A 25,795-nucleotide genomic window follows, 5' to 3' on the forward strand; every position below is an offset into this window, starting at 1 on the left:
AATCACACACAAGGATCCCAAAGGGGCTGTAATCTAATCTGGTGGAAAGACAAAAATGACGATATCAGTGTTGACTGAAATGTAGAGGACACCACGTAACAAGACTTGGTGAGGGGTCACTCCAACGAGGCTCCCGTCTGTCCTAGGCGCTGTGCTGACCACCTCACAGGCATTGCGCTCTTTATACCCATGGTTGTAACCCATGAGGTTGGTATTTTCTATCCATTTTATAGGTGAGGAAATAGAGGTTTAAAAGGTTACTAGTAAGTAACTTGTCCAATGGCCACTCGGGATTCCAAACCAGCTCAGTCAGATTCACAAGTGTGGGACCCCGTGGGCTCTCCTGTGCTGCCCATCGATTCCGCCAGGCCTCGATGGTCTGCTGCCACACGCAGTCTCCACTCTGACTACACACACGTGGATGGCTCCTGTGGCCAGATAACAGGCTGCAGGAAGAAACAGAACAGGACAGGCCAGCGGCTGGTACTCGCCCATTTCTATTGCAGTGTGGGTAGCTGGCCTTCCCACCTCACTTACTTTTATGAATTAATCCAAATTCAACCTTTCATTTTTCCATTTATAAAATGGAACTAACTTTCAGACTGCAGTTTTCTAACTTGGACATAGATGCAAAGATTTGTCATACCAGGGGCCTTCATGTCTCCCCTAGAGCATTAAACCAATCAACAGAAACAACATGATCAAAAGACATATGAGACCAAACCAACCCTGTTTTTAAGTGTTTCTAACCTTGTTTCAAAACAGCCTGTGAGGATTGTTTTCCAAACAGCCATGTAGGAAGGACAGCTGTGTCGATGTTTCCTGTTTTCTGTGCTCGGAGGCACTACCCAAGCTGGCATTCAATAGTAGCAAATACGAAATAGAGCATTTTTTTAAAAAGTTGTAGGAATGTTAAAATCCATGTTGACTGGTTTTCCCATTTACCCAGTGGCATTCCCAGCCTTAGCGTTGGCATAGAGACTGGAAAAGGAAACTTTCCACCAATCTGTCACTTGCTACTGTTTCCACTTACTTTACTGAGCCCAATTATAACATTTTTTAAGTTTGATTCTTTTGTTGTTTGAGCACATTCTGAAACATGAAAACGGGTGAAAAGGTTTTTTAAATCAGTCAGAGATTTGGTTTTCCAAATATTCAGCTGTTTAACATTCGGATAATTGCCTGCTTTCCCCTCTCTCCACATTTGGTCTAAATGCTTGGCAGCAGGGAGCCCCGAGGTCTGGAAGTGACTGCCGGCTCTCTGCGCGTATCCATTAAAGATGCTGGAAGGCGCAGCTGCTTCTCCAAACTCCGTGGTCCTCAGGGGCAGGGAAAGCCCGCGATTCTGAACATTTAGGGAGAGTCCGCTTCCCAAAGTTGTGGCGCTGGCAGGCTTGGCGTGGTCACAGCCAAGTCCTCCGGCCATCGCACTCGTTGAGGAAACGCAGGCTCGGCTCTGAGAGGGAGGGCACGTCTGCCCTCGTGGCCGGGAGCGCGGGGCCCAGAGCGACTCCCTCACGGGACGCTGTGGCCGCCCCAGCCGAGGCGGTGAGTCCGGGCTGGGAAGGGGCCAAGGCGCGGCGAGCGGCTTGGGGCCTGGACGCCGGGCCTCCCTCTCCCCTCGCGGCTTCCAGAACTGCGGGCCGGCGCTGGCGCGGCCCCCGAGGAGGGCAGGCTCCGTGGGACCCCGAGAGCGAGGTCGCAGCAGACGCGGGCGCACAGGGAGGCGCCTGCGGCGACAGAGCCGCACTGACTCCGGGGGGGCAGGGGGGGAGAGGCTGAGGGGGGTGGGGGGAGGCCTTTCGCTCTCCCTTTGCCCCACCCCCCGCCCCCGCCCCCCTTCCCCGTTGCCTGCTTAGGTGTGGGGCCCCCTCTCCGGCGGTTGGACCGCAGGACAGCAGGACAGACCCGGCAGCACCTGGGCGGCGCGCTGTGCAGACCTGCGGACCAGCGGCGCGTTCAGGGGCTCCGCGCCCCCTCCCGCTCCCCCCGCGCGCGCGCGCGCGCGTACACACACACACACATACATACACACACACACATACATACACACACACACACATACACACACATACACACATACACACATACACACACATACATATACACACACATATACACATACACACACACATACACACACACACACACATACACACACGCGTGTCCCCAGCGCGCGGCGCGTAGTAGGCGCTCCCCGGCATCTGGAGAGCAAACGCGCTGCGAGGAGTCGCGCTGAGCACGTGTCGCTTTGGCAACGAGGACGGCAGCGAGTCTCAGCCCGGCAGCGAGTCTCAGCCCCGCAGCCACGCGGGCGAGTCAGGCGCGGGGCGCGGGGCTCCCGGGGCTGCCTGCGTGGCGCCCGAGGCGGGGCGCGGGCTGGCGTGGGAGCGGGGGCGGGGGTGCCCGCAGCGCCCGCGGCTGAGTCACGGCCGCGCTCGCCTTTATAACCGCCCGAGGCTCGCGGCGCCGCCAGCCCGAAGCTCTGCGCCCCAGCGAGCGACCGCCCCGACCGCCCCGACCGCCCCCACGGCCGCCAGCCCCGAGGGCGCCATGAGGCACCCGCGCGGCGCCCAGATGCTGCTGCTGCTGCTGCTGCTGCCGCCGCTGCTGCTCGCTCCCCGCGCCGGGGACGCCGCCGTCATCACCGGGGTAAGCAGCCCCGCACCTGTCGGCGGCGGCGCCCGCGAGGCTGGGGAAGGCACCGCGAGGGCGGCGAGGGCCGCGGGGAGGGGGTCCCGGCGCCGGGACCCGCCTGGGCCGCCCCGTGGCGCACTTAGGAGGGTGCCCGACAGCACGGACCCTGGGCGCGCCCCGCAAGAAAAGTGACCAAGTGCCGCCCTCGGCACCTTCGTCGCACTTCCCCACCTGCCTCTCCTGTCTCCCCGCACCCTCCTGGGGTCTGGTCCTTCTCTGTCCGCGGGAAGATGCTCTTCAGTCCCCTCAAGCTCTATCCCGGAACGTGCCGCCTGAACCGGAACCCCGAGGCCCTTGCTGAACTGCCGGGGCCTGGCGCATACTCCACCCGGCCCCCTCCTCTGTAGCGGGGACTTGCTCCCCACGCGTCCCCCACAGAATCGCTTGGAAAGACCTTGGTCCCAGGCCATGTGTGCGCTCTGAAAAGCAGTGTGGGTGCTTCTTTCTGGGTCCCAGGGTTTTCTGTTTGTTTGGGGGGTGGGGGGTGTTTTTCCCCGCGTCTTGAGAGTCTCCCTATGAAAGTTTCCCATTTCCAGTTCCCGATGAAGCACCTCCTGCTCCTGCAAATGATGGAAAAGGAGGCCATGCAAAGGCTTCAGCGTAGAGAGAAATCTGCATCGGGAGGGCGCTAACTCACCCTTCTCCCGCCCAGAGGTCTTTGTGTGGGTCTGAGGGTGAATTCCTAGTACAGAACCCACAGGTCCAGTCCACTTTACATCAACAATGCAAACCCGCTGTCATGTCCTTATTCCTTCCTTCCAAGTCTGAAATTACTTTACACCTCCATTAAATTGCTCCAAATATCCAAGTCCACGTTCTAGGATTTAAATAAAACTTCCATATTTGAAATGATAATGAAATAACATTTAAATCGAAGGGAAATGTCATTGTCTTGAGAAAATAAAGCTCTGTTGTCTCCATGCTAATTAGCAGTCTCAGAGCACATTGTGAGCCCTGGGACCTCAGCAGTATGTGGTTCCGCCCAGGAGATACGCAACTGTAAGAGTTGTGATATTTATTAGAGTCATTTAGAGATTTTTTACAAAATGTATTTGAATACCTTTGAAAGTAGCCAGCTGGTGTGGTTGAAAAATGTTTTTATAGGTCTTTCTAATACATGAGAATTGAAACATGATTTCCCCCCTCTTCTCCCGCTGGCTCATTTAAAATTTCTGCTAATCCTCTGAGCCCAAAATTCTTTTGCAATATAAGTATCTTTTTGTTCCATTCACAGGACAACACAGTTTGGCTAGATCTGCAATGGCTTAAGGCTGAAGGGCGTTAGGAAGCAGCTGTCTAATTAAAAATATATAACCCTATGCAATTCTTTGTAAATATTTCCAGAAACTAAAGCTTCTTGTTACAAAATGAAATCTTTATCACATTGGATGTTTATCTATAGAGAGATTTAGACGGGCTTGTTATATAGTATGTGTGCTGTTTGTTGTGATTTTAACTCTGTGTTACAAAAGGAGAATTCTTTTACGAGTCTCTAAAGCTGCACGGCAATGAAGAAATGCAGTTATGTCTCCATGACAGGAACCATCTGGAGTCAAATGAAAAACTAAATAACTTATCTGGATATATTGTCCATAGGATATTAAACATGCAAGCGATGGGTTGAATTTTAAAAGATTTTTGGCTGGATTTTGATTGCCTAATAGAGTTGGTGGGGCTTCAGAATGCGGGGTCTTGAGCATCTGTTGGAATAAAATATGGCCTGAAACCTCCACCTTAAACACTTACTGTTTGGGCGAATATATGTAGTCATTTAAAGTCATTGAGCCCTGGCTGGTGTGGCTCAGTGGATAGAGCATCAGCCTGCAGACTGAAAAGTCCCAAGTTCGATTCCGGTCAAGGGCGCATGCCTGGGTTGCAGGCTGGATCCCCAGCAGGGGGCGAGCAGGAGGCAGCCGATCCATGATTCTCTCTCATCATTGATGTCTCTCTCTCTCTCCCTCTCCTTTCGTCTCTGAAATCAATAAGTATATATATATACATATCATCGTTTTGTTAAAACCACATTGGGAAACATCATGTACTGAACATTTCACTGATGGTTGGGAGAGCCACATGGGCATGATACCTGGCATACAGATAAGAGCTGGAAGATGGAAATGATTAAATATTTTCCGATAAATGTCCAAACACCCCAAGGTGGAAATTGTAGTCTTAGTCCAGATACTTGTTTTAAATAGGTTGAGAAAAAAGTGTTAGCAGGGGAAATAAATCAATTAAAAGTAATAAAGTGTGTCCATGTGTTTATATTTAAGAAGTTATGGCTGTCCCCAAAACTAGAATTTTGAAGAAATGCTTTAGTTGTTTCCAATAAATGTACATTTAAACTTGTGCCTAAATTATAAGTTTTTTTATTTCTTACATATTTTATAAGACAGGATGTTTTTACCTTAATGTTGGCAAAATAGATTACTACACCCCATTCAAACAAAGCATCCTATTTTTGGTTGATTCTAGGAAAGAACAATAGACCTTCAGATCGATTTTTAAGCATATAAATTTAGACTTCATTGTTTATTTCTATTTATCACAGTATGGAATTCCTTCATAGTTGATTCTTTTTAAAAAAATATTTTTATTGATTTTTTACAGAGAGGAAGGGAGAGGGGTAGAGAGTTAGAAACATGGATGAGAGCGAAGCATCAGTCAGCTGCCTCCTGCACACCCCCTACTGGGGATGTGCCCGCAACCAAGGTACATGCCTTGTCTGGAATTGAACCCAGCACCGTTCAGTCCACAGGCCGACGCTCTATCCACTGAGCCAAACCATGAGGGCCATAGTTGATTCTTTAATTGTGTGTATTTACAGTGTTTGTATTGGGAGCAGGTGCCCTGAGTCATCACTGTTAACAATTGCATTTTCTCCTCTGATGGCTCCGACAGAAGCTCCATTGGTTTTATAATGTGCACATGTGTATATGCTAAGCCAACAATTTTCTTTTTGCAGGTTACTCACTGGCGATAAAAGAGTAACATAAGGGAAAGCCTTGGTCTGCCCATTCTCACCCTATGAGATTTCTTTCTTTAAAGAGGAAATGGTGAAAATCAAGTCAGTGGTGTGAGAAACATCAAGTGTCATGAACCAAAATGCAAATATTTAAAAAGGAAAATGAGTCTTTCTAAAATTTACATCAGTGCCTTGATGGGTCTGAAGCAGTTCATGCCAGACTTAGAGACCATGTAAATCCCTTTGGAAAAACTGGGCCCAATGTATTCAGTTAATAATCATATAGTCTCGTGATTTGACTTGTGTAGTGTTTAGTGGCTGTGTACGGTATAAGATTAATATAGACTCATTTTTTTTTTCAAGTTCAAAGCAAATTCAATAAAGCACTAGAAAAAGATAACTGGTTTTTAAAAAATTGTGTTTAAGGTTTTCATAATGTGTGAGTCATTTTTAGGCCATTTTTTTAAAAACTAGGAAAATCTCTTCTGATTATATTTTATGTCAAACATGGACAAGTAAATGAAGATTGCAGTTTTTTATATATGGGATTATTATCACAGAGCAGTTGGATAGTTAAAGCGCTTTTTTATTGCTATTTTTAGATGCCCCCCCTGAGTCTCTCCCACTATCTCTATTTAAGCTTGCTGGTGTCATTCCAGGCTTGCAATGATGACTTCCAGTGTGTTGGGAACACGTGCTGTGCTGTTAGCATTTGGATTCGGGGCCTAAGGCTTTGCACACCCATGGGCAGAGCAGGAGACAGCTGCCACCCACGGTCCCGTAAAGTGAGTATGTGTACTTGTATTCACAGTGGTTCTCTCCTGTTGCAGTGCCCTCACCTTGAGCAAGCCTGTGTGACATGCAGCCCGGGGCATGGAAGTTAGAGAAGATGACAGTGGAAACCACCTGCTCTGCCCGCTCCCCTTCCGTTGGAAAGAATTGTGTCCTCTAACTCAGTCTGGCGATCAGTTTCCTGTCATAGTTTGACATTAGAGATACTTCATAAAAATAATTTCAAACACATGAATTTGTTTAAAATCATTTAGGAGCACACACACACACACACACACACACACACACACACACACACTGAGTGGCCAGATTATTATGACCACCTGACGTTTGTAGGCAAATTAGCTATAATTTCATGCTTAAGTTGCTAGAGGGCCAGACCATTATAAATAGGGAAGCAGGTTGTTTACCACGACAGTAGAAGTGATGTTTTTCTGAAGATGTGGGTAAACAACACGATTTAACAGCCTTTGAACGTGGGTTATATTTGAACATGAGTGGCCAGATTATTATGACCACCCACCAGTACTTCGTTGGGCCACCTTTTGCCTCCAATACTGCGGCAATTCTTCTTGGCATTGACTCCACGAGATGTTGAAAGGTGATGCGAGGAATCTGGCACCATGCCTGATGAATAGCACCGTCCAGTTCTGTGAGATTTGATGGCTGTGGAACCAGCTGCCTGATGGCTCTTTTAACTTCGTCACACAAATGCTCAATTGGATTGCGATCTGGTGATTGTGGGGGCCACCTCAGCAAGGTAAAGCCTCCCTCATGCTCTTGAAACCACTCCTGCACAATACGAGCACCGTGGCATGGCGCATTGTCTTGTTGGAAGAAGCCATCTCCATTGGGATACGCCATCAACATGGTAGGATGAACCTGATCAGCACTGATACTTAGGGATGTTGTGCTATTCAGACGTTGTTCCACATGAATTAAAGGGCCCAAATCATGACAGGAAAACATGCCCCAAACCATAACACTGCCCCCACCAGCTTGAAGGTTTGTACTCATGCATGTGGGGTGCATGCTTTCATGTTGTTTCCCCCAAATTCTCACTCTGCCATCTGCATGATGCAACTGGAAACGTGATTCATCGGGCCACGTGACTTTTTTCCAATGCTCAACTGTCCAATCCTTGTGTTCCGGTGCGAATTGGAGACGTTTTATCTTGGTAACTTCAGACAGCAAAGATGTTCGAACAGGCCTTCGGCTTCCATATCCCATATGATGCAGTGTACAGCTAATGTGCCTACAAACGTCAGGTGGTCATAATCTGGCCACTCATTGTGTGTGTGTATGTATATAGACATATATCCCATCATATACCATCGTATGCTTCTTTGCAGAAATAAGAGTATAGAAGTTCTTGAAAAGATTTTTTATATCAGACCTACTGCTAAGGCAGAAGTACATCAGTTGTGTCTTGTGGTAGAGGTGTGTGCTGTGCTGTTAGTGTCTGCGTTCAGAACATAAGAATTTACATACCTATGAGCAAAGTGGAGGCAGCTGCCATCTGTTGTTTTGTGTTTGTCTGCTTGTGTCCAAAAATCATTGATAATACAACTAGTCTTCTATCTTAATTTAAGATATAAAAGTAATTGACTGACTATAGGATAGGTTGTTCACAGTCCTAGAGGTTAATGATAGTTAATTTTCCACTGTATATTATCTAACAGGTTACTATCAGAGTGGCCTAAGCCATACCTTTGAAGCGTCATTGGCAAGAATTGGTATGAGCATAGGAGGGCAGGGTGAGTGGGGCTATGGGTTGTGCTGCAGGCCCCTGCCTGCGGCCCCAGCAGGTTTACAGGCCTCTAGCAGGGGTGGGTGGGAGATGGGAGGGAGCAGAGAAGTGTGGGGAGCCTGGACAGTCCTTGCCCAAAAGATTCAAAACTTTTGAAATGCAAACTCCTCCAGGGACGACGCAGTGCCTTGCTTTCTAGTCCAAAGACCGCATTTACCGAGCAGTAAAGTGAAGTCCAGGGCAGAGGGATGCGCCCGGGCCTGGTAGCTTGTTGCAGGCAGAGCTGTCTCTGCAGTGCCCCCTCTCCACGTTACTGAAGCAAAGTGGATTCCACTCCGCTTTTACCGCGGGTGCAGAGAGGGTAAAGCTGCAGCTGAATCAAGCATCTTCCCGGTACTGCACAGGCGCAGGCGAGGTTCCTGGTGCCACTTTCTCGGAAGAAGCTTAATGATTACCTTGGCGTGGCTGAGCTCCGTGGCTTGTCTGCAGTAGGGACTCTGGTTGTTGGGACACATCTGAAGCTGAGTGTAGCTCTCCTGTGGTTTCCTTGAGAAACACTTCCTGTTATGTTTAAACCATTCTTCCCCTTGGGTTTTATCGCTCGCGACTGGACTGTCATTTTTAAACGTGACATGCACCTTTAGTCTTGGCTATTTAGAACTGGGAAGGTCTTAAACCACAGTCATCTGTCTTGGTTCCAAACCTCGGGAAGGTGCCGTTGGCCCAGCTGCCTGGGAACCAGTCTCTCTGGGCACCGGTCTCCGTGGGCACCGGTCTCCCTGGGCATCGGTCTCTCCTGGGCATTGGTCTCCCTGGGCACCGGTCTCCCCTGGGCATCGGTCTCGCCTGGGCACCGGTCTCCCTGGGGACCAGTCTCCCCTGGGCACCAGTCTCCCCTGGGCACCGGTCTCCCTGGGGACCAGTCTCCCCTGGGCACCAGTCTCCCTGGGCACCTGTCTCTCTAGGCACCGGTCTCTCTGGGCACCGGTCTCCATGGGCACCAGTCTCTCTGGGCACCGGTCTCTCTGGGCACCGGTCTCCCTGGGCACCGGTCTCCATGGGCACCAGTCTCTCTGGTCACTGGTCTCCCTGGGCACCGGTCTCCCTGGGCACTCATCCCCCTGGGGCACTGGTCTCCCTGGGCACCGGTCTCCATGGGCACCAGTCTCCCCTGGGCATCGGTCTCCCCTGGGCATTGGTCTCCCTGGGCACCGGTCTCCCCTGGGCATCGGTCTCCCCCGGGCATTGGTCTCCCTGGGCACCGGTCTCCCCTGGGCATCGGTCTTGCCTGGGCACCTGTCTCCCTGGGCACTGGTCTCTCCTGGGCACCGGTCTCCCTGGGCACCAGTCTCCGTGGGCACCGGTCTCTGTAGGCAATGGTCTCTGTGGGCACTGGTCTCCCCTGGACACCGGTCTCTCTGGGCACCGGTCTCCCTGGGCACCGGTCTCTGTAGGCAATGGTCTCTGCGGGCACCGGTCTCCCCTGGGCACCGGTCTCTCTGGGCACTGGTCTCCATGGGCACGTTCCTTTCTGAATGTCGGTCGTGGTACGTGTGAGTCCGCTGCTGAGAGCTTAGCCTCCGCTCAGCCTGTCCTTGGGACGTGCTGCTCTGCACCGTAGCCTCACTCACCCCGGGAGGGTTGCCGCCTGCGGCTAAGCCAGGTGAAGAGACAGGTCTTGCACTCATAGCAGGAGCTGCGCCTGCTGGACCTGTCAGTGCTGCGTGTCCGGTGCTCAGGGCGCTAGAAAGAATGGCTGCTTTTGTCCCTGTCTCCACACACCTATGTTCAGACGGGGCTTCGGGGACTGCTGAGTCACAGTGCCAGTCAGATGGCAGACACCAGGCGTCTCTTCTTGTCTGTGGTCTTAACGTCTAACCACTTCTTTCTCCACAAAAGCTGCTGTGTTTATGGAACAGCATTGAGGCCAATGGACTGGAACTGGCTTGTGTGGATGAGGATTAACAGTCCAAAGTGGGAATTTGTCTCATCTTATAGTTCCAATGAGTTTTCCAAATCAGAGATATTTTTATTTATTTTGTTTTCCCCAACACCATGTATTCCTCTATACCAGCAGTTCTCAACCTGTGGGTCACGACCCCTTTGGGGGTCGAAAGACCCTTTCACAGGGGTCGCCTAAGACCATGGGAAAACACATATATAATTACATATTGTTTTTGTGATTAATCACTATGCTTTAATTATGTTCAATTTGTAACAATGAAATTGGGGGTCACCACAACATGAGGAACTGTATTAAAGGGTCGCAGCATTAGGAAGGTTGAGAACCACTACTCTATACCTTCTTCCACTCCCGTCCACCCCCCATAATTACCACAGTGCTGTCCACATCATGAGTTCTTTCTCTTTCCTTGTTCAGTCCCTCCACTCTGCCCAGCCTCCACCTCGGGAGCTGTCAGCCTGCTCTCTCTGAGTCTGTCTCCATTTTGCTTACTAGTTCAGTTTATTCATTAGATCTATATCTGAGTGAAATTACATGGCAGTTGTCTTTCTCTGACTACCTTATTTCACTTAGTATCCTGTTCTTCCGGTCCATCCATGCTGTTGCAAAGGATAACATTTTCTTCCTTTTTAAGGGCAAGTAGTATTCCATTTTGTAAATGTACCACAGCTGTTTTATGTACTCATTTACGGATGGGCACTTGGGCTGCTTCCAAATTTTGGCTATTCTAAATAATGCTGCAAGGAACATAGAGGTGCATATATTCTTTCTATTTACTGTTTCTGGTTTCTACAGATAAATTCCCAGAAGTGAAATTGGTGGTTCAGGGGCAGTTCCAGATTCAATTTTTTGAGGTAACTCGGTACTGCTTTCCACAGTGGCTGCACCAGTCTGCACTCTCACCAGCAGTGCAGGAGGGTCCCTCTTCTCCACATCTTCACCAGCACTTGTTGTCTATTGATTAATTGATAGTAGCCACTCTGACAGGTGTGAGGTGATACCTCATTGTCATTTTAACTTACATTTCTCTCATGACTAGTGACATTGAGCCTCTTTTCATGTGTTTTAGCCATCAATACATTCTCTTTGGAGAGTGTCTATTAAGGTTCTTTGCCCACTTTTAAATTGGATTGTTTGTGGGGGGTTTTTTTGGGGGGGGGAGTTTTATAAGTTCTTTATAAATTTCAGATAATAACCCCTTATTAGATGTCTCATTGGTGAATATGTTCTCCCATTACATGGTTGTCTTTTCATTTCCTCAATGGTTTCCTTTGCTGCACAAAAACTTTTTAGTTTGATTTAGTCGCATTTGCTTGCTTTTTCTTTTTTTCCTTTGCCCAAGGAGATATATCAGAAAAAAAATATTGCTACAAGAAATGTCCAAGATTTTACTGCCTGTGTTTTCTTCTAGATTTTTATGACTTCAAGTCTAACATTTAAGTTTGTAAGCCGATTTTGGTTTATTCTTATGTGAGGAGTAAGGAGGTGGTTTAGATTCATTTTTCTTTTGCACGTATCAGTTCAACTTGCCCAACACCATTTATTGAATAGAATAGCTATAGCCCATTGTATGTTTTTGCCCCCTCTGTCAAATATTAAATGACTATAAAGGTGTGGGTTTATTTCTGAGCTCTCTATTCTGTTCCATTGATCTGTGTGTCTGTTTTTGTGCCAGTACCATGCTATTTTAATTACTATGCCTTGGGTATAGTTTGATATCAGGTAGTATTATTCCTCCAATTTTGTTCTTCTTTCTCAAGATTGTTGTTGCTATTTGGGTCTTTTGTGTTTTCATATAAATTTTTGGAATGTTTGTCCCAGTTCTGTGACTACGCCATTGGTATCTTGCGTTGAATCTGCAGATTGCTTTGGGTATACGGGCACGTTAATATTACTTCTTCCTGCCCAGGAACACACTATGTGCTCCCACTTGCTGTGTCTTCTTCAGTTTCTTTCAAACACAGGCCTTCTGCACCCTCGGTTAAATTTATCCCTAGGTATTTTATTCTTTTAAAGCAATTGTGAAGGGAATTGTTTTTTTAGTTTCCATTTCTGATCATTCATCATTGTGTTTAAAAATGCAACTTATTTCTGGATATTTATTTTGTATTTTGCTACTTTACTGAATTCATTTATCAGTTCTAGTAGATTTTTGGTGGAATCTTTAGGGTTCTCTCTATACAATATAATGCCATCTGCAAATAATGTCAGGTTTACTACTTCTTTTCCAATTTCGATGCCTTTTATTTCTTCTTCTTCTCTGGTTGCTGTGGCTAGGACTTCCAGTACTATGTTGAATAAGAGTGGTGAATGTGGACATCTTTTCTTGTTCCTCCTCTTAAGGGGAACGCTTGTAGGTTTTGTCCATTGAGTATGATGTTGGCTGTGGGTTTGTCCTACAGGGCCTTCATTACATTAAGGTATATTCCCTCATTCTCTCTTTGCTGAGAATTTTGATCAATAATGGGTGCTGGGTCTTATCAAATGCTTTCTTATGCATCTATTTACATGATCATGTGGTTTTTATCCTTAATTTTGTTTATGTGGTGTACCATGCTTATTGATTTGCAGATATTATACCAACTTTGCACTCCCAGAATAAATTCCACTTGATCCTTTTAATGTATTGCTGGACTAGGTTTGCCGATATTTTGTTGAGATTTTAGCATTTATGCTCATCAGGGATATTGACCTATACTTTTCTTTCTTTGTCATTATCTGGTTTTCAATATTTTGGAGTAGTTTGAGAAGGATGGGTGTTAGTTCTTCTTTGAATGTTTGGTAAAATTCACCTGTAAACACATCCAGTCCAGGGATCTTTGTTGGGAGTGTTTTTATTATTATTATTACTGTTTTATTTTATATATATATATATATATATATTTACAGAGAGGAAGGGAGAGGGATAGAGAGTCAGAAACATCGATGAGAGAGAAACATCGATCAGCTGCCTCCGGCACACCCCCCACTGGGGATGTGCCCACAACCAAGGTACATGCCCTTGACCAGAATCGAACCTGGGACCTTTCAGTCCATGGGCCGATGCTCTATCCACTGAGCCAAACCAGTTAGGGCTATTATTATTGCTTTAATTAACCAGTCTATTCAGATTCTCTGATTCTTCCTGATATAGTTTTGGAAGATTGCATGTTTGTAGGAATTTACCCATTTCTTTCAGGTTGTCCAATTTGTTGACATATAGTTATTCATATTTCTTACAATCCTTTGTAATTTTTTTGTGTCAGTTGTTACTTCTCTTTCATTTTTGATTTTGTTTATTTGGGTCCTCTCTCTTTTTTCTTGATGAGTCTGGTTAAAGGTTTGTCAATCTTGTTTATCTTTTCAGAGAACTAGCTCTTGGTTTCATTTATACTTCGTATTGTATTTTATTTATTTACTTTTTTTCGTATTGTTTTTTAGATTCTGTTTCATTTCTTTCTGCTCTGATCTTTATTATTTTCTTCCTTCTGCTCACTCTGAGCTCTTTGTGTTGTTCTTTTTCAAGTTCCTTTAAGTGTAAAGTTATATTGTTTATTTGAACTTTTTCTTGTTTCTTGAGATAGGCCTGTAATGGTATAAATTTTCCTTTAGGCCTGCTTTCCCTGTATCTCACAGACTTGGGGTTGTTTTGTTCTCATTTTCATTTGTTTCAAGGTATCTTTTGATTTCTCATGTGGCTGTAGGCTGCTCTGCCCTCTGCTGAAACCCAGGGTGAGTGGCTGCGAATAAAATCTTGTGTGTGGCCCTTTAAGAGGGTGCCTGTATTGCAAGCTCTCTCTCCCTGGTGGACAGAAACCCCAGATGTTTTCACAGCCAGATGTTTTGTGGGTGCCTGAGAGGATTGGGCCTAAGCTGACAGGCGGACATCCCCCGAGGGATGTGAGAGGGCACAGGCCGGACAGAGGAACCTCCCCCCCAAATACACTACTTTCATGCCCTGGGCCTCTAGTATGCATATAAATTCTTTGGTTGATCTCTTCCCACCCCCCTCCATCTTCCCTCTGGGACTCCACAGTCTGTTCTCTGTCTCTGGATCTATATTGTTCATGAGATTCCAAATATGAGTGAGACCATGTGGTACTTGTCTTTCTCTGACTGCCTTATTTTGCTTAGCATGATACTTTCCAGGTCCCTCCATGCTGTCTCAAAGGGTAAGAGTTCCTTCTTTTTTACAGCTGCATAGTATTCCATGGTGTAAATGTAGCACAGCTTTTATCCACTCGTCCACTGATGGGCACTTGGGCTGTTTCCAGGTCTTAGCTATTGTAAATTGTGCTGCTATGAACACAGGGGTGCATACAGTCTTTCTGATTGGTGTTTCTGGATTCTTAGGAAACATTCCTAGAAGTGGGATCACTGGGTCAAATGGGAGTTCCATATTAAATTTTTTGAGGAAGCTCCATACTGTTTTCCACAGTGGCTGCACCAGCCTGCATTCCCACCAGCAGTGCACTAGGGTTCCCTTTTCTCCACATCCTCTCCAGCACTTGTCATTTGTGGATTTGTTGATGGTGGCCCCCTGCTTTTTTAAAGAAAAAAATGGATTAACTAGGCATGGCCACAGGAATTGGTGTTCTAAAAACATAAGGCTATGAATAGGTGAAGACTACACCTATTTAAATTTTAAACTTTCCATTCTGGTTTGACTTAATTATTAGCCACAAATGTCTGTTAATTTTTATGAAGTGAACTTATATTTAATGAATGAACTTGATAAGGATGGGTAGGAATTGATAGTCCTGAGCTCAGCTTACTGTGGTATTTCATATGATTCAGTTCACTTGTGGAGTGTGCAGATCTAAACTTTCACCCTATTCAGATCTGACTAGGCTGTACTGTTATAATTATAGGGATTTTTGTTTGTTTGTTTTTTAACCCTCACCTGAGAAGTAAGGATATTTTTTCCCATTAATTTTTTAAAAGAGTGGAAAGGAGGATGGGGAGAGTGAGAAAAAAACATCGATGTGACCTTGGTTGGGGTGCATCAAAACAGCAACCTAAGTACCAGACCTTGACCTGGAATCGAACCAGAGACCCTCTGGTGGGCAAGCCAAAGCTCTAACCACTGAGAATACTGGCCAGGGCTATACTTATTGGTTTTTAACTTTATATTTGATAATTCAAAAATAGAGTAAAATATAAGTCCATTAAAGGAGAACATGTTTTCTAACCACATTTTTAGGCAAATAATAGTTTTAGCATGGCTTTATTTTTAACAAGTTTTTAAACAATTAAGAATAAGTTACTGAATCATATGTCTACAAGGAATACTTTGCTGTTTTTAAAAGATGCCTATTTTATGAGGGCAGGACTCGGGGGATGAGGTGACAATGGGGGGATAAGGACACATTTGTAATACCTTAATCAATAAAAAAATACATAATAAAAAAGATGCCTATTTTAAAGTTTACTAATACCTATACTTTCCAAAGTTTACAAAGACCAGCCAGTTCCATCCCATTCTGCTTATCTGTTGGCTTTGGAAATTTATAATTACACTAGTAGCCTGGTGCACAAAAATTTGTGCACTCGGGGGTGGGGGGTCCCTCAGTTATTAAACATTTATCGGCACAACACTGACCACATTGGTGGTGGTGGTGGTCTTGTCAGAATGTGTTATATTATGCAGATGAAAATCTATTTAAACAGATTTGATGTAGATATTTTCAAAGATGGAAGAATTGTCCCTGTCAACTATTTTAGTTGATTCATATCTTCACTAATTGTCATTATTGCAAAGTTTTCAGTCCCCATATGGATTGCTGGATATAATAGGTCACGTGCTGTCCCTGTCCTTTGTAGCCTTTGTTACCTTAAGGACTCTAGTTTTCCATTTATATGTTAAAGTACCAACCTTACCGGCTTAAAAATGTAAGCTTTTAACACTGCTCTCTCTGTTCCGTATCCTTCTGATGAAAAGTGGAGTTGGGTTGCAGCACAGGAGAGAAATTCAGAAGGGGAATATTGAAGTAATGACTGCAGTAGGAGAAGAGGGAACCTATTTCCCTGGCCACAGGCGCTGGCACCGTGGACCACAGGGCTGGCAGCTTCTCCGGGTGGCTGCAGCGGGTGGCTTGTCAGGCACTGGCGTCTGGACCAAAGGTGGGTGGCTTCTTCTTCTGGCGGCTTCTTCTTCTTCTATGCTTCCAGGGAGGGCAGTCAGTTATGTGTATATGTGTGTGCATGCAAACATAGGCATGTACACGTGTGTATGTGGAAATCTGCTGGGCAAGTCAAAACCATAGAAGAGTTGCCCCCTATCTCTTGAATCCTCCAGAGATATCCCCCACTTTTTTATTCTATCACTACTGGAGAGTCAGTATTTGCAGCCAGCCAGCCAGTGACCCTCTCAGTGTCTTTTTCTGACTTCTTCTTTCCCTGTCTACCTTCCAACCACTAATCATATTTCCATCTGGATGCATCATTTTTACTCCCAATATGCTGTATAGAGAAGGAGTCAGGATGCTGTCTTCCCATGAATAGTACTCAGTAACAAACCCATTGCATTTTAGTTGGGCAATGCCCCTACCTACCCTTCAAATCCCTTCCACCATGCATTTCTGTTTCCCTTTTTGTTTGTTGGATTGTTCTGCTGCTCCTCACCCCACCACCCTTGAATCATAATGTAAAATTCTTTTACCATGTCAAGAAATTATTAAAAATACAAGTACTTTGAAAAAAAAATACAGGTACTTCCCCGAACACCGCCCGGCTTCGCTGATCACTGATCACTGGCTGGGGAGGGGCAAAGGCAGCCCCGGTTCTCTGATCACCCAGCTCTTGCCTGCCGCCTGGGTTTCCAATCACCATCAGCGGCAGGCAGCTTCTTCTGTCCTTCCCCTTTCGCCTCCCAGCATTGTGCCTATGTATGCAAATTAACCGCCATCTTTGTTGGCAATTAATTTGCAAATCACCCTGATTAGCCAATGGGAAGCATAACGAAGGTACAATCAATTACCATGTTTGTCTATTATTAGATAGGTTGTTTAATACTTTTAATTTTTATTACTTACTAGAGGCCCAGTGCATGAAATTTGTGCAGGGGAGGAGGGTTCCCCTCTGCCCAGCCTGCACCCTCTCCAATCTGAGACCCCTTGGGGGATGTCCAACTGCCAGTTTAGGCCTGGGTTGGGCCTAAACTGGCAGTTGGACATCCCTCTCACAATCCTGGACTGCTGGCTCCTAATTGCTCACCTGCCTGCCTGCCTGGTCACCCCTTACTGCCCCCCTGCTGGCCTGGTTGCCCCTAACTGCCCCTTCCTGCTGCCCTGGTCACCCCCAACTGCCCCCCCTGCTGGCCTGGTTGTCCCCAGCTGCCCCCCCCCCCTCCTGGCCTGGTCTCCCCACGCAGCCTGCTTGTTCAGTCGTTTGGTCATCTCTCACTAACCCCCCTGCCGGCCTTGTCATAGGCAGCCATCTTGTGAGGGTGTGAGGGTCAATTTGCATATTACCTTTTTATTATATAGAGGATTAATAATATAGGATTATTTTATGAAATTTTTTAATTTAACTATTTCCTCCAAAAAAATTAATCTGAATATTTATTTTGTTCCACTTTTTATATCAAAATTTTAAGCACTAGTTTTACTTTCTTTAGCTGCATTTTTAAATGACAAATTATTACTTTTTTAAGGAAAAAAAATTCAAATTAGAACATGCGTCTTTTGTTTATGTAAAAAGAAAATGGAGGATTTTAAATGATTAACTTTCTGTTATAGACTGAACCTGTGACAGAACATTGTAAACAGCTGTAATTTCAGGATGGAGTATAAAATTTTTGAAAATGCCTACTAAAATATAACTTCTATCACTACAGAATGTAGTGAAAGATGGTAGAGGAAAGCATAATGTGTTAATTGCCTCATCTTTCATCACATGATGTCAGGAACCTCTGTCTACTTTTGACCTCCTGGGGGCAGGATTGCAGCTGTGATTGCAGGGCCATTGGCCATTGGCGGAGAGATGCTGAGGAAATACATACAGCTCAGTCTAAGCAGAGCTTCTCAACCTGGCCACCACCAGCCTCGAAGTCAAGAAACTGTGTTGTAGGGGCTGTCCTGTGCATTATGTGAAGTTTAGCAGCATCTCTGGCCTTGATCTGCTATCTAGTTGTGACAACAAAAATGTCTCCAGACTGTGACATGTGTCCCCTGGCAGGTTTGGGGGGCATTCAGAGGGGGTTGTGTTCTGGAATCGCCCTGATTGAGCACCATTAGCCTCATGCTACATCAATCTAGCCTACAAGACACAATATGGAGATCAGCACCCACTGCTCATTGGGAGCTTCAGCAGCTACCCAGGCACACAGCTTCTTTTGGTCTCTCAACTCTATGGGTGCTACCAAATTCAAGGGCCAAAGTATGGGGCTCCCCTTGATCCACAGAAGCTACCACCCTTGTGTTTTGCAAATCTGTTGTGACTCCCTAGCCCCAGAGGCCCGAGGCCTGCATGCCAACAGCTCCCCTAACCAATGTTCACACAGCCAGTGAGGCCAACCCGCTGCTCCCGTGTTCAGCCAGTCTTCTCGAGGGCACAGTGCAGCCAAAGGCCAAGGTCAGTGGGAAGGCCCAGCATCCCAGCTCAGGTCAATCCTCTCCTCACAAGAGGAAGCCAGGTTGATGATTGCATTATTTAGGGTTATATTAATGTATATGTATTTCAAAAAAACTTGAAGAAACAATTTAAAATGTAACCAAATTAAGATACATAGCAATATTCTTAATTAATAAAACCAGAAACTGGGAGTTTTGGACTCTCAGTTTTATTTTATGCATTATTCTACCATTTGATCTTTTTAAAGAACTATGTACCAAAAAAGTTGTTGCAAAACAGTTTTGTTACAAACCAGTGGCCTGGTGCATGGATTCATTCACATTGAAAGAAAATTAATTAGAAGAAAGATTCGTGTGGTAATTACATTACTGCAAAAAAATTACATGTCAAAATAGTATATCTACACTAATAAAAGACAACGATGCTAACTGACCATACCTTTGCTATGCCAAAGCCACGCCCACCAGCCAATCAGAGCGACTATATGCAAATAACCCAACCAAGATGGTGGCCGGCAGCCACGGAGCTGGAGCAAGCAGGAGGCTTGGTTGCCCCGGCAATGGAGGAAGCCAAGCTTCCCGCCTGCTCTGGCTGGCTATGGCCTCCACAAAGGGCAACAAAGTTTCAATTATAGAAGCTAAACAAATCCCAGATACCTGCTTCCAGCCAGCCTCCACTGGGAGCTTGGGTGGCTGGGGGTCGTGGCCAGCCTGCAAACAGCCATCAGCCCCTCAACCAGGATGGCCTGGCACCCCAGTGGGGACCCCTACTCTGAAGAGGCTGTGGCCAGCCTGCAAAAAGCCATCAGCCCTTCATCCAGGATGGCCACACCCTCATGGGGTGAGGGTCCCTGCTGGGGGGCTTGGTCAGCCTGCAAACAGCCATTAGCCCCTCACCCAGGCTGGCTGGGTACCCCAGCAGGGACCACTACTCTGAAGGGGCTGTGTCCAGCCTGCAAACAGCCATCAGCCCCTCACCTAGGATGGCCATACCCTCATGGGGTGAGGGTCCCCACTGGGGGCCTTGGCCAGTCTGAAAACAGCCATCAGCCCCTCACCCAGACTGGCCAGGCACCCCAGCAGGGACCCCCCACCCTGAAGGGGCTGTGGCCAGCCTGAAAACGGCCTTCAGCCCCTCACCCAGGCTGGCCAGGCACCCCAGTGGGGACCCCCACCCTGAAGGGGGTGTGGCCAGTTTGAAAATGACCCTCAGCCCCTCACCCAGGCTGGCCAGGAACCCCAGTGGGACCCCCACTCTGATCCGGGACACCCTTCAAGGCAAACCAGTCGGCCCCCACCCATGCACCAGGCCTCTATCCTATATAATAAAAGGGTAATATGCAAATTGACCCTAACAGCAGAGCGACTGGGAACCACTGGTCACTATGACACATACTGACCACCAGGGGGCAGACGCTCAATGCAGGAGCTGCCCCTTGGTGGTCAGTGGCTCCCACAGGGGGAGCTCTGCTCAGCCACAAGCCAGGCTGACAGCTGCCAGTACAGAGGTGGTGGTGGGAGCCTCTCCCGCTTCCTCAGCAGCACTAAGGATGTCCGACTGCAGCTAGGCCTGCTCCCCACTTGCAAGTGGACATCCCCCGAGGGCTGCCGGGCTGCCAGAGGGATGTCTGACTGCCAGCTTAGGCCCAATCACCTGGGGAGTGAGCCTAAGCCAGCAGGTGGTCATTCCCCGAGGGGTCCCAGACTGCAAGAGGGCACAGGCCAGGCTGAGGGACCCTCCCGAGTGCACAAATTTTTGTGCACCGGGCTTCTAGTATAATAGTATAAAATTAAAATACAAAATATTTTAATATCGCTATTCACCCTTTTTCTATCATAGAAGTGTCAGAGATGAAAGAAAATTAGTAAAATGTATATGAAAATAATATATAAATTGATGAATAAATAAACAATATTCTGTTGACAACATCACTTTTTTTCGGCTTCAGAAGTACGTTGTGCTAATAGTTGGTCTTCCGATACATTCTGGCGTTGCATGCGATTGGCGCCCGTGAGAGCTTTTTATGCCTCGTGCATGCGCGAATCAGTGTTTATTTTTAAATTGCCAGTGCGCGTCATATGTGCCAGTCGGTCGGACGGTCGGATGTACATACGGTCGGTCACTTAGCCTTTTAGATAGATAGATAGATAGATAGATAGATAGATAGATAGATAGATAGATAATAGATAGATAGATGATAGATAGATAGATAGATAGATAGATGATAGATAGATAGATAGATAGATAGATAGATAGATAGATAGATAGATAGATAGATAGATAGATAGATAGATAGATAGATAGATAGATAGATAGATAGATAGATAGATAGATAGATAGATAGATAGATAGATAGATAGATAGATAGATAGATAGATAGATAGATAGATAGATAGATAGATAGATGATAGATAGATAGATAGATAGATGATAGATAGATAGATAGATAGATGATAGATAGATAGATAGATAGATAGATAGATAGATAGATAGATAGATAGATAGATAGATAGATGATAGATAGATGATAGATAGATAGATGATAGATAGATGATAGATAGATAGATAGATAGATAGATAGATAGATAGATAGATAAAATGACACATGACTAGGCTTTTCTTCCCATCTCCCATATAGTTTCTTCTTTAACATGACTGGAGAGAAACGCTGTTTCCTCTTCTAAAACCTGTTGCCAATGGGTGAGGCTCATGCCTTCACTACGCGCTGGCACTCTGCTCCATGTCTCCCAGGGCATGCGCTTGGAGTGCTGGGCTAGTGGGAACATTGGGTTGATGTATAGTTGATTCTAAAGTCTGGACTGAACAGTTAGCTCCTGGGCTCTGCTTGCTCCTCTGGTATGCGTTGTCTGTCAGCACTTGCTCACATTGGTGACTGTCAAACACCTATTAGCTTGACACCCTGTGTATGTAGATCTGGAAGTGAATGGGCCAGTGAAGAAATCAGCAAGGCTCTCAGCGTGTCATGTCAGAAACTGTGGTCTTTGTCATCAGAGCTGTCATATGAAAGGGGCGGGTTAAGATGCTGTACAAGATTTGGCCTGTTTTTCCTCCTGTCGGCTTTTGGCGCCGACAGCCCATGTGACAAGCCAGAGTGACCACAGCGTAATGCGCAGGACAGGGAGCACGGCGAGGGCAGCATTAGTGACAGTGTATTTCACTGGCTTATCTCTCTTTCATAATTAAAGTGTGAGTTCCATGTTGGACAGGGGCCTCCCTTGTTTTGTTTATTGCTGTATCCGCAGCACCTAAAACATGCTGGTGACACTCAGTAAATGGCCGCTGGATGAATGAATAAAAGGGACATGCTTGGTATTTATTTTTAGTTTCACTTCACTTCCTTCCAGCTCCTTTTCCTTGGCGGTTGCTGCCTGTGCTGTTCACATTTGGGGCCAGACATTTCTTTGCTGTAAGGACTGTCCTGTGCATTGTAGGGTGGTTAATGACATCCTTGGCCCCAACCCACTAAATGTCAGTGGTACTGCCCTCTTGGTTGTAATGAACAAAAATGTCTCTAGATGTTGCCTGTGGGGGAGTGGCGGGGAGCATCACCCCAAAATGAGGAACACTGGTCCTCACAGTCGTTTTAGGCTGGACAAAAAGGAAGCTCTCACAGTCCCAGAAGGGACCGGAAGTTCATGGAGTGTAACTTCTCCTACTGTCTATAGTCACCCAGCTTGTCCAGCGGCACCCACCTTCTCCGTCAGCAGGTGAGCCCAGCACCCATGCACCTTTGACACACACAGTGACAGAACCATTCCGAGCGCAAGTCTGCACCGTGCTGGCGCCATGCGCCCGTGGAGACACGGTCCTTAGAGCCTTGAAAGCGTTGCCCTTTCAAAAAGACAAAGGAACGGATGGCTCCGCCTGCCCACCACACACAGCCCCCACCCCCTCCTGCCTCCCTTTATAAACATTGTTCTCAACCGTCTCCCTGGCCCTTCCAGAACCATTTTGGAAATGGAAGGCAGGAACGAAGAAAGAGGAAGAGAAGAAAGAGGAAAAAGGAGGTAAGAAGAACATGGTGTGGCCCCACCCAAAATTACCACCCAGAATAAGTAGCCTTGGTCCTTGGGCAGCCAGAGTCAGGCCTGTCCCATCAGCTCAAACCAAACAAAGGTTAGGATGGTTCTGCCACTGTCTGCACAGTCCTCTTCTTCATAAAAAGTATCTAGAAGTCACTGAAGATGCATCTCAGATTCCTCACCAGGACAGGCCATGGGACCGGTGGCCTCTTTGGGTGGAATAGAGTCAGAAATGCGCCGGAATGGCGCTGACGAAAGCATGTGGGTTGGAAACAGGAACGTGTCAGCTGTGGCACAGCCCTGAGGTGGGAGTCTGCTCACTGGCCTCTCACTTACCTGATTCTGGGGAACTTGCCCTCCCAGTTCACCGACTGTCACCACCTCTAAGCTGGGGAGCTTCCCCCGAGTATCCTGCAGAACAACGGGCAGCTTCTCGTGAGGCACCATTGCTGGGGAGGGGGGCTGACTGGCTCTCTGCCTGCAGAAGGCACGTGCATGTGGAGTGCCCGCCACCGGCCCCTGCACGGAACCACCGGCCCAGTTGCTGGTTGGTCCTCCTCAACCAGCCCCGTTGGTGGCACGGGCAGGGTTCCAGGACTCTCAGAATGAGCCGGCCTCGGCCGGGGGCTCTACCTTGGGGAGTTCGCTTACTTCTATGTCAGCAGACCAAGCTTGCTCCTTCCCAAATTTCCCTCTTGTTTCTCCCCCTTCCTCCCACCCCCGAGATTTTGATTCCTCTGACATCTGTGTGCCAAGGTGTGAAGCTATGTATTGCTTACTGTCTGTGAATTTACATTTGCTTGTTAGATGGCTGTGGTCATGCCCACTGTGTCTGCTCTTCTTAAGGGGCTCCAGGAGCAGGAGAAAGAATTACAGTGAGAAAGAGGGAAGGCAGTAGAGCTTGGTGGTTCAAAGCCTAGTCTCTGGTCCACTGCCAGCCGAGCTTCAAGTTCTGGGTGTGACCCTGGGCAAGTCACTAGTCTCACTGCCTCGTCTCTCACCTGGGAACGGGTCTAATGAAAGTAGCTGCCACGCTCAGTGGCGGGAGGATGGAAAAGGGTAACGCAGAGAAGTGCTGACCACACTGCTGGGCAGTTGGGCGAATTGTCAACCCCCAAACACCAGCTATTAGTCAAAGAGGTTTCCCAAGAAGGGTTTGGTGGGGTTTTGTTTTTGTTTGTTTTTTACGTTTCCTGCTCTGACTCAGTTTTCTTTTTTATTTTAGGTTCCATTTTTTGGGCGGAGGATGCTTCACACGTGTCCATGCATGCCTGGCTTAGCCTGCTCACGAGCTGCAGTCAACCGGTTTGTTTGTTTAGCCCGAAAGTAATCACTTTAGAGCAGAAACTTGAATGTGAGCAGCCACATGATGCCTGTAAGATCTATTCCTTGCTATTGTGCCAGACATATAGTGTGCCAGACAGAAAAGCTAGTGCTTCCGCAACCTTCCAAGTGACATTTCTAGCTTTGATTTTTAAAAGACCTCTTTTTACTGAAAAACACTTAGTTTGGGGTAGAAATGTAATGTTCAAGGCATTATGGAACTGGTTCTCATTTCCCTGTTTGGGTTAGGATTTGGTTTGGCTTTTTTTAATGCCAATAACACCCATTTTCACAAAAATGAGGACAATAAGAATTTGATATTTTGTTACAGACACTTCTTTTTTCTTAAACCCTTGTCTCCCATCCCTGCCCCACACACATCCTTGCTCACCCTTTGGTCTCTCACTCCTCAGAGAATTTTAAGGGCCTCACTTTGTTCTTTGCCATTTACCTCCCTGTCCTTGTGGCATTTTAAACTATGTGTGTGGTGGGGGAGGCGTGTCCATATCGTCCAGTTTGCTGGTGGAGTCACTGATGAAAATCAAGCTTCTTGATGATTCCTAAGCAGTGACGAGTGGAGAGCTACACCAGACCCCTCAGCATCTCTGACATGGAGTGAGGCTGGGAGCTGCTAGACGCCCATGGAGCCCGTCTGCGCAGGCCTCGGGTCTGCTGGGACCGTGGGAGGACAAAGGAATGGAGGGTCCAATTAATTTAGTCCAGATTGATAGGTGGGTTTTTAAAGAATTCCTGATACAGCAGTGTTTCAGCTGGTGTGCCCCTGCACACTGGTGAGCCACGAGAATTTTTGACACCTGCAGCACCTGCCTCTTTCCCTTAGATTGTCAAATTAAAAATGACAACAGCTAACACACAATATCCATCTGGTGTGAACGACTCAAATTTATACTTTTTTTTTTGTCAGACTGGCAAAATATTCTTTTCGGTGTGCTGCAGAGGTTCAGTAATTAGTTTATGTGCAAGTCGCTACAGTACAGTATTACATAATTTCTTTTTTTATGAAGCTAATTTTATTAGAAAACTCTTGTAGTTAGAGATGTTCCCAAAAATGTCACTAGAAGAGGAAGTACTGGTTTTATTCTGGCATAAAACTAGTTACCCTTTAAAAGCAGTATTAACTTGTAATTTAAACTTCATGTGTAACCAAAAGTTCTATTGTAATGGATTGCCTGCCATCCTGCCATTTGTACCTGGATCACTATTGCTGTGTAAAAATTCTGTATCAGAATTTCTGTATCAAAAATCCTGTATCAGTACTGTATACCCCTTGATTTATTTTAATATTATATCCTTATTTTTGTCACAGTTGTCTTCAGTTTTTATCACAAGCTGATTTTTATATAGCCCACATCCCAAACTTGGCAAAGACTCTTCAGTTGGTCAAATAACACTATTGTCTGCGCATTTTCACTTTACATACAGGAAAAGTCTGTTTGCATGAATGTTAAGGAAGTACAAAAACCATGTAAGTCAGCGAGGTTTTGGAGAATGAAGGAAAATTATGACATAGAGAACCGACTGCAACCAGAACGACTCATGGGGTGTCACTGCCGATTCAGCAGGTGGTGACGGCGTGTCCGCCCCGGTGCTGGGGCAGGTGCCGGTGCTCCCCAGACAGCGATGCCAGCGTGGCCTGGCCTTGAAACCCAGCAAGTGTTGTAAATGGAGTCAATGTCACAAATAAATGG

At 46.5% G+C, this 25,795-nt stretch overlaps 1 protein-coding gene across 1 annotated transcript; it reads left to right on the forward strand.

Moving 5' to 3' along the window:
* The first annotated feature begins 2,499 nt into the window (after positions 1–2,499).
* On the forward strand, positions 2,500–25,795 carry PROK2 (prokineticin 2). Its single transcript, XM_036331555.1, has 3 exons — positions 2,500–2,652; positions 6,322–6,447; positions 23,989–25,795. Exons 1-3 carry the CDS (start codon positions 2,554–2,556, stop codon positions 24,091–24,093), a joined length of 330 nt encoding a protein of 109 aa, XP_036187448.1. The 5' UTR covers positions 2,500–2,553; the 3' UTR covers positions 24,094–25,795.

This window comes from Myotis myotis, unplaced genomic scaffold (assembly GCF_014108235.1).
Source record: "Myotis myotis isolate mMyoMyo1 unplaced genomic scaffold, mMyoMyo1.p scaffold_m19_p_13, whole genome shotgun sequence".
NCBI lineage: Eukaryota > Metazoa > Chordata > Mammalia > Chiroptera > Vespertilionidae > Myotis > Myotis myotis.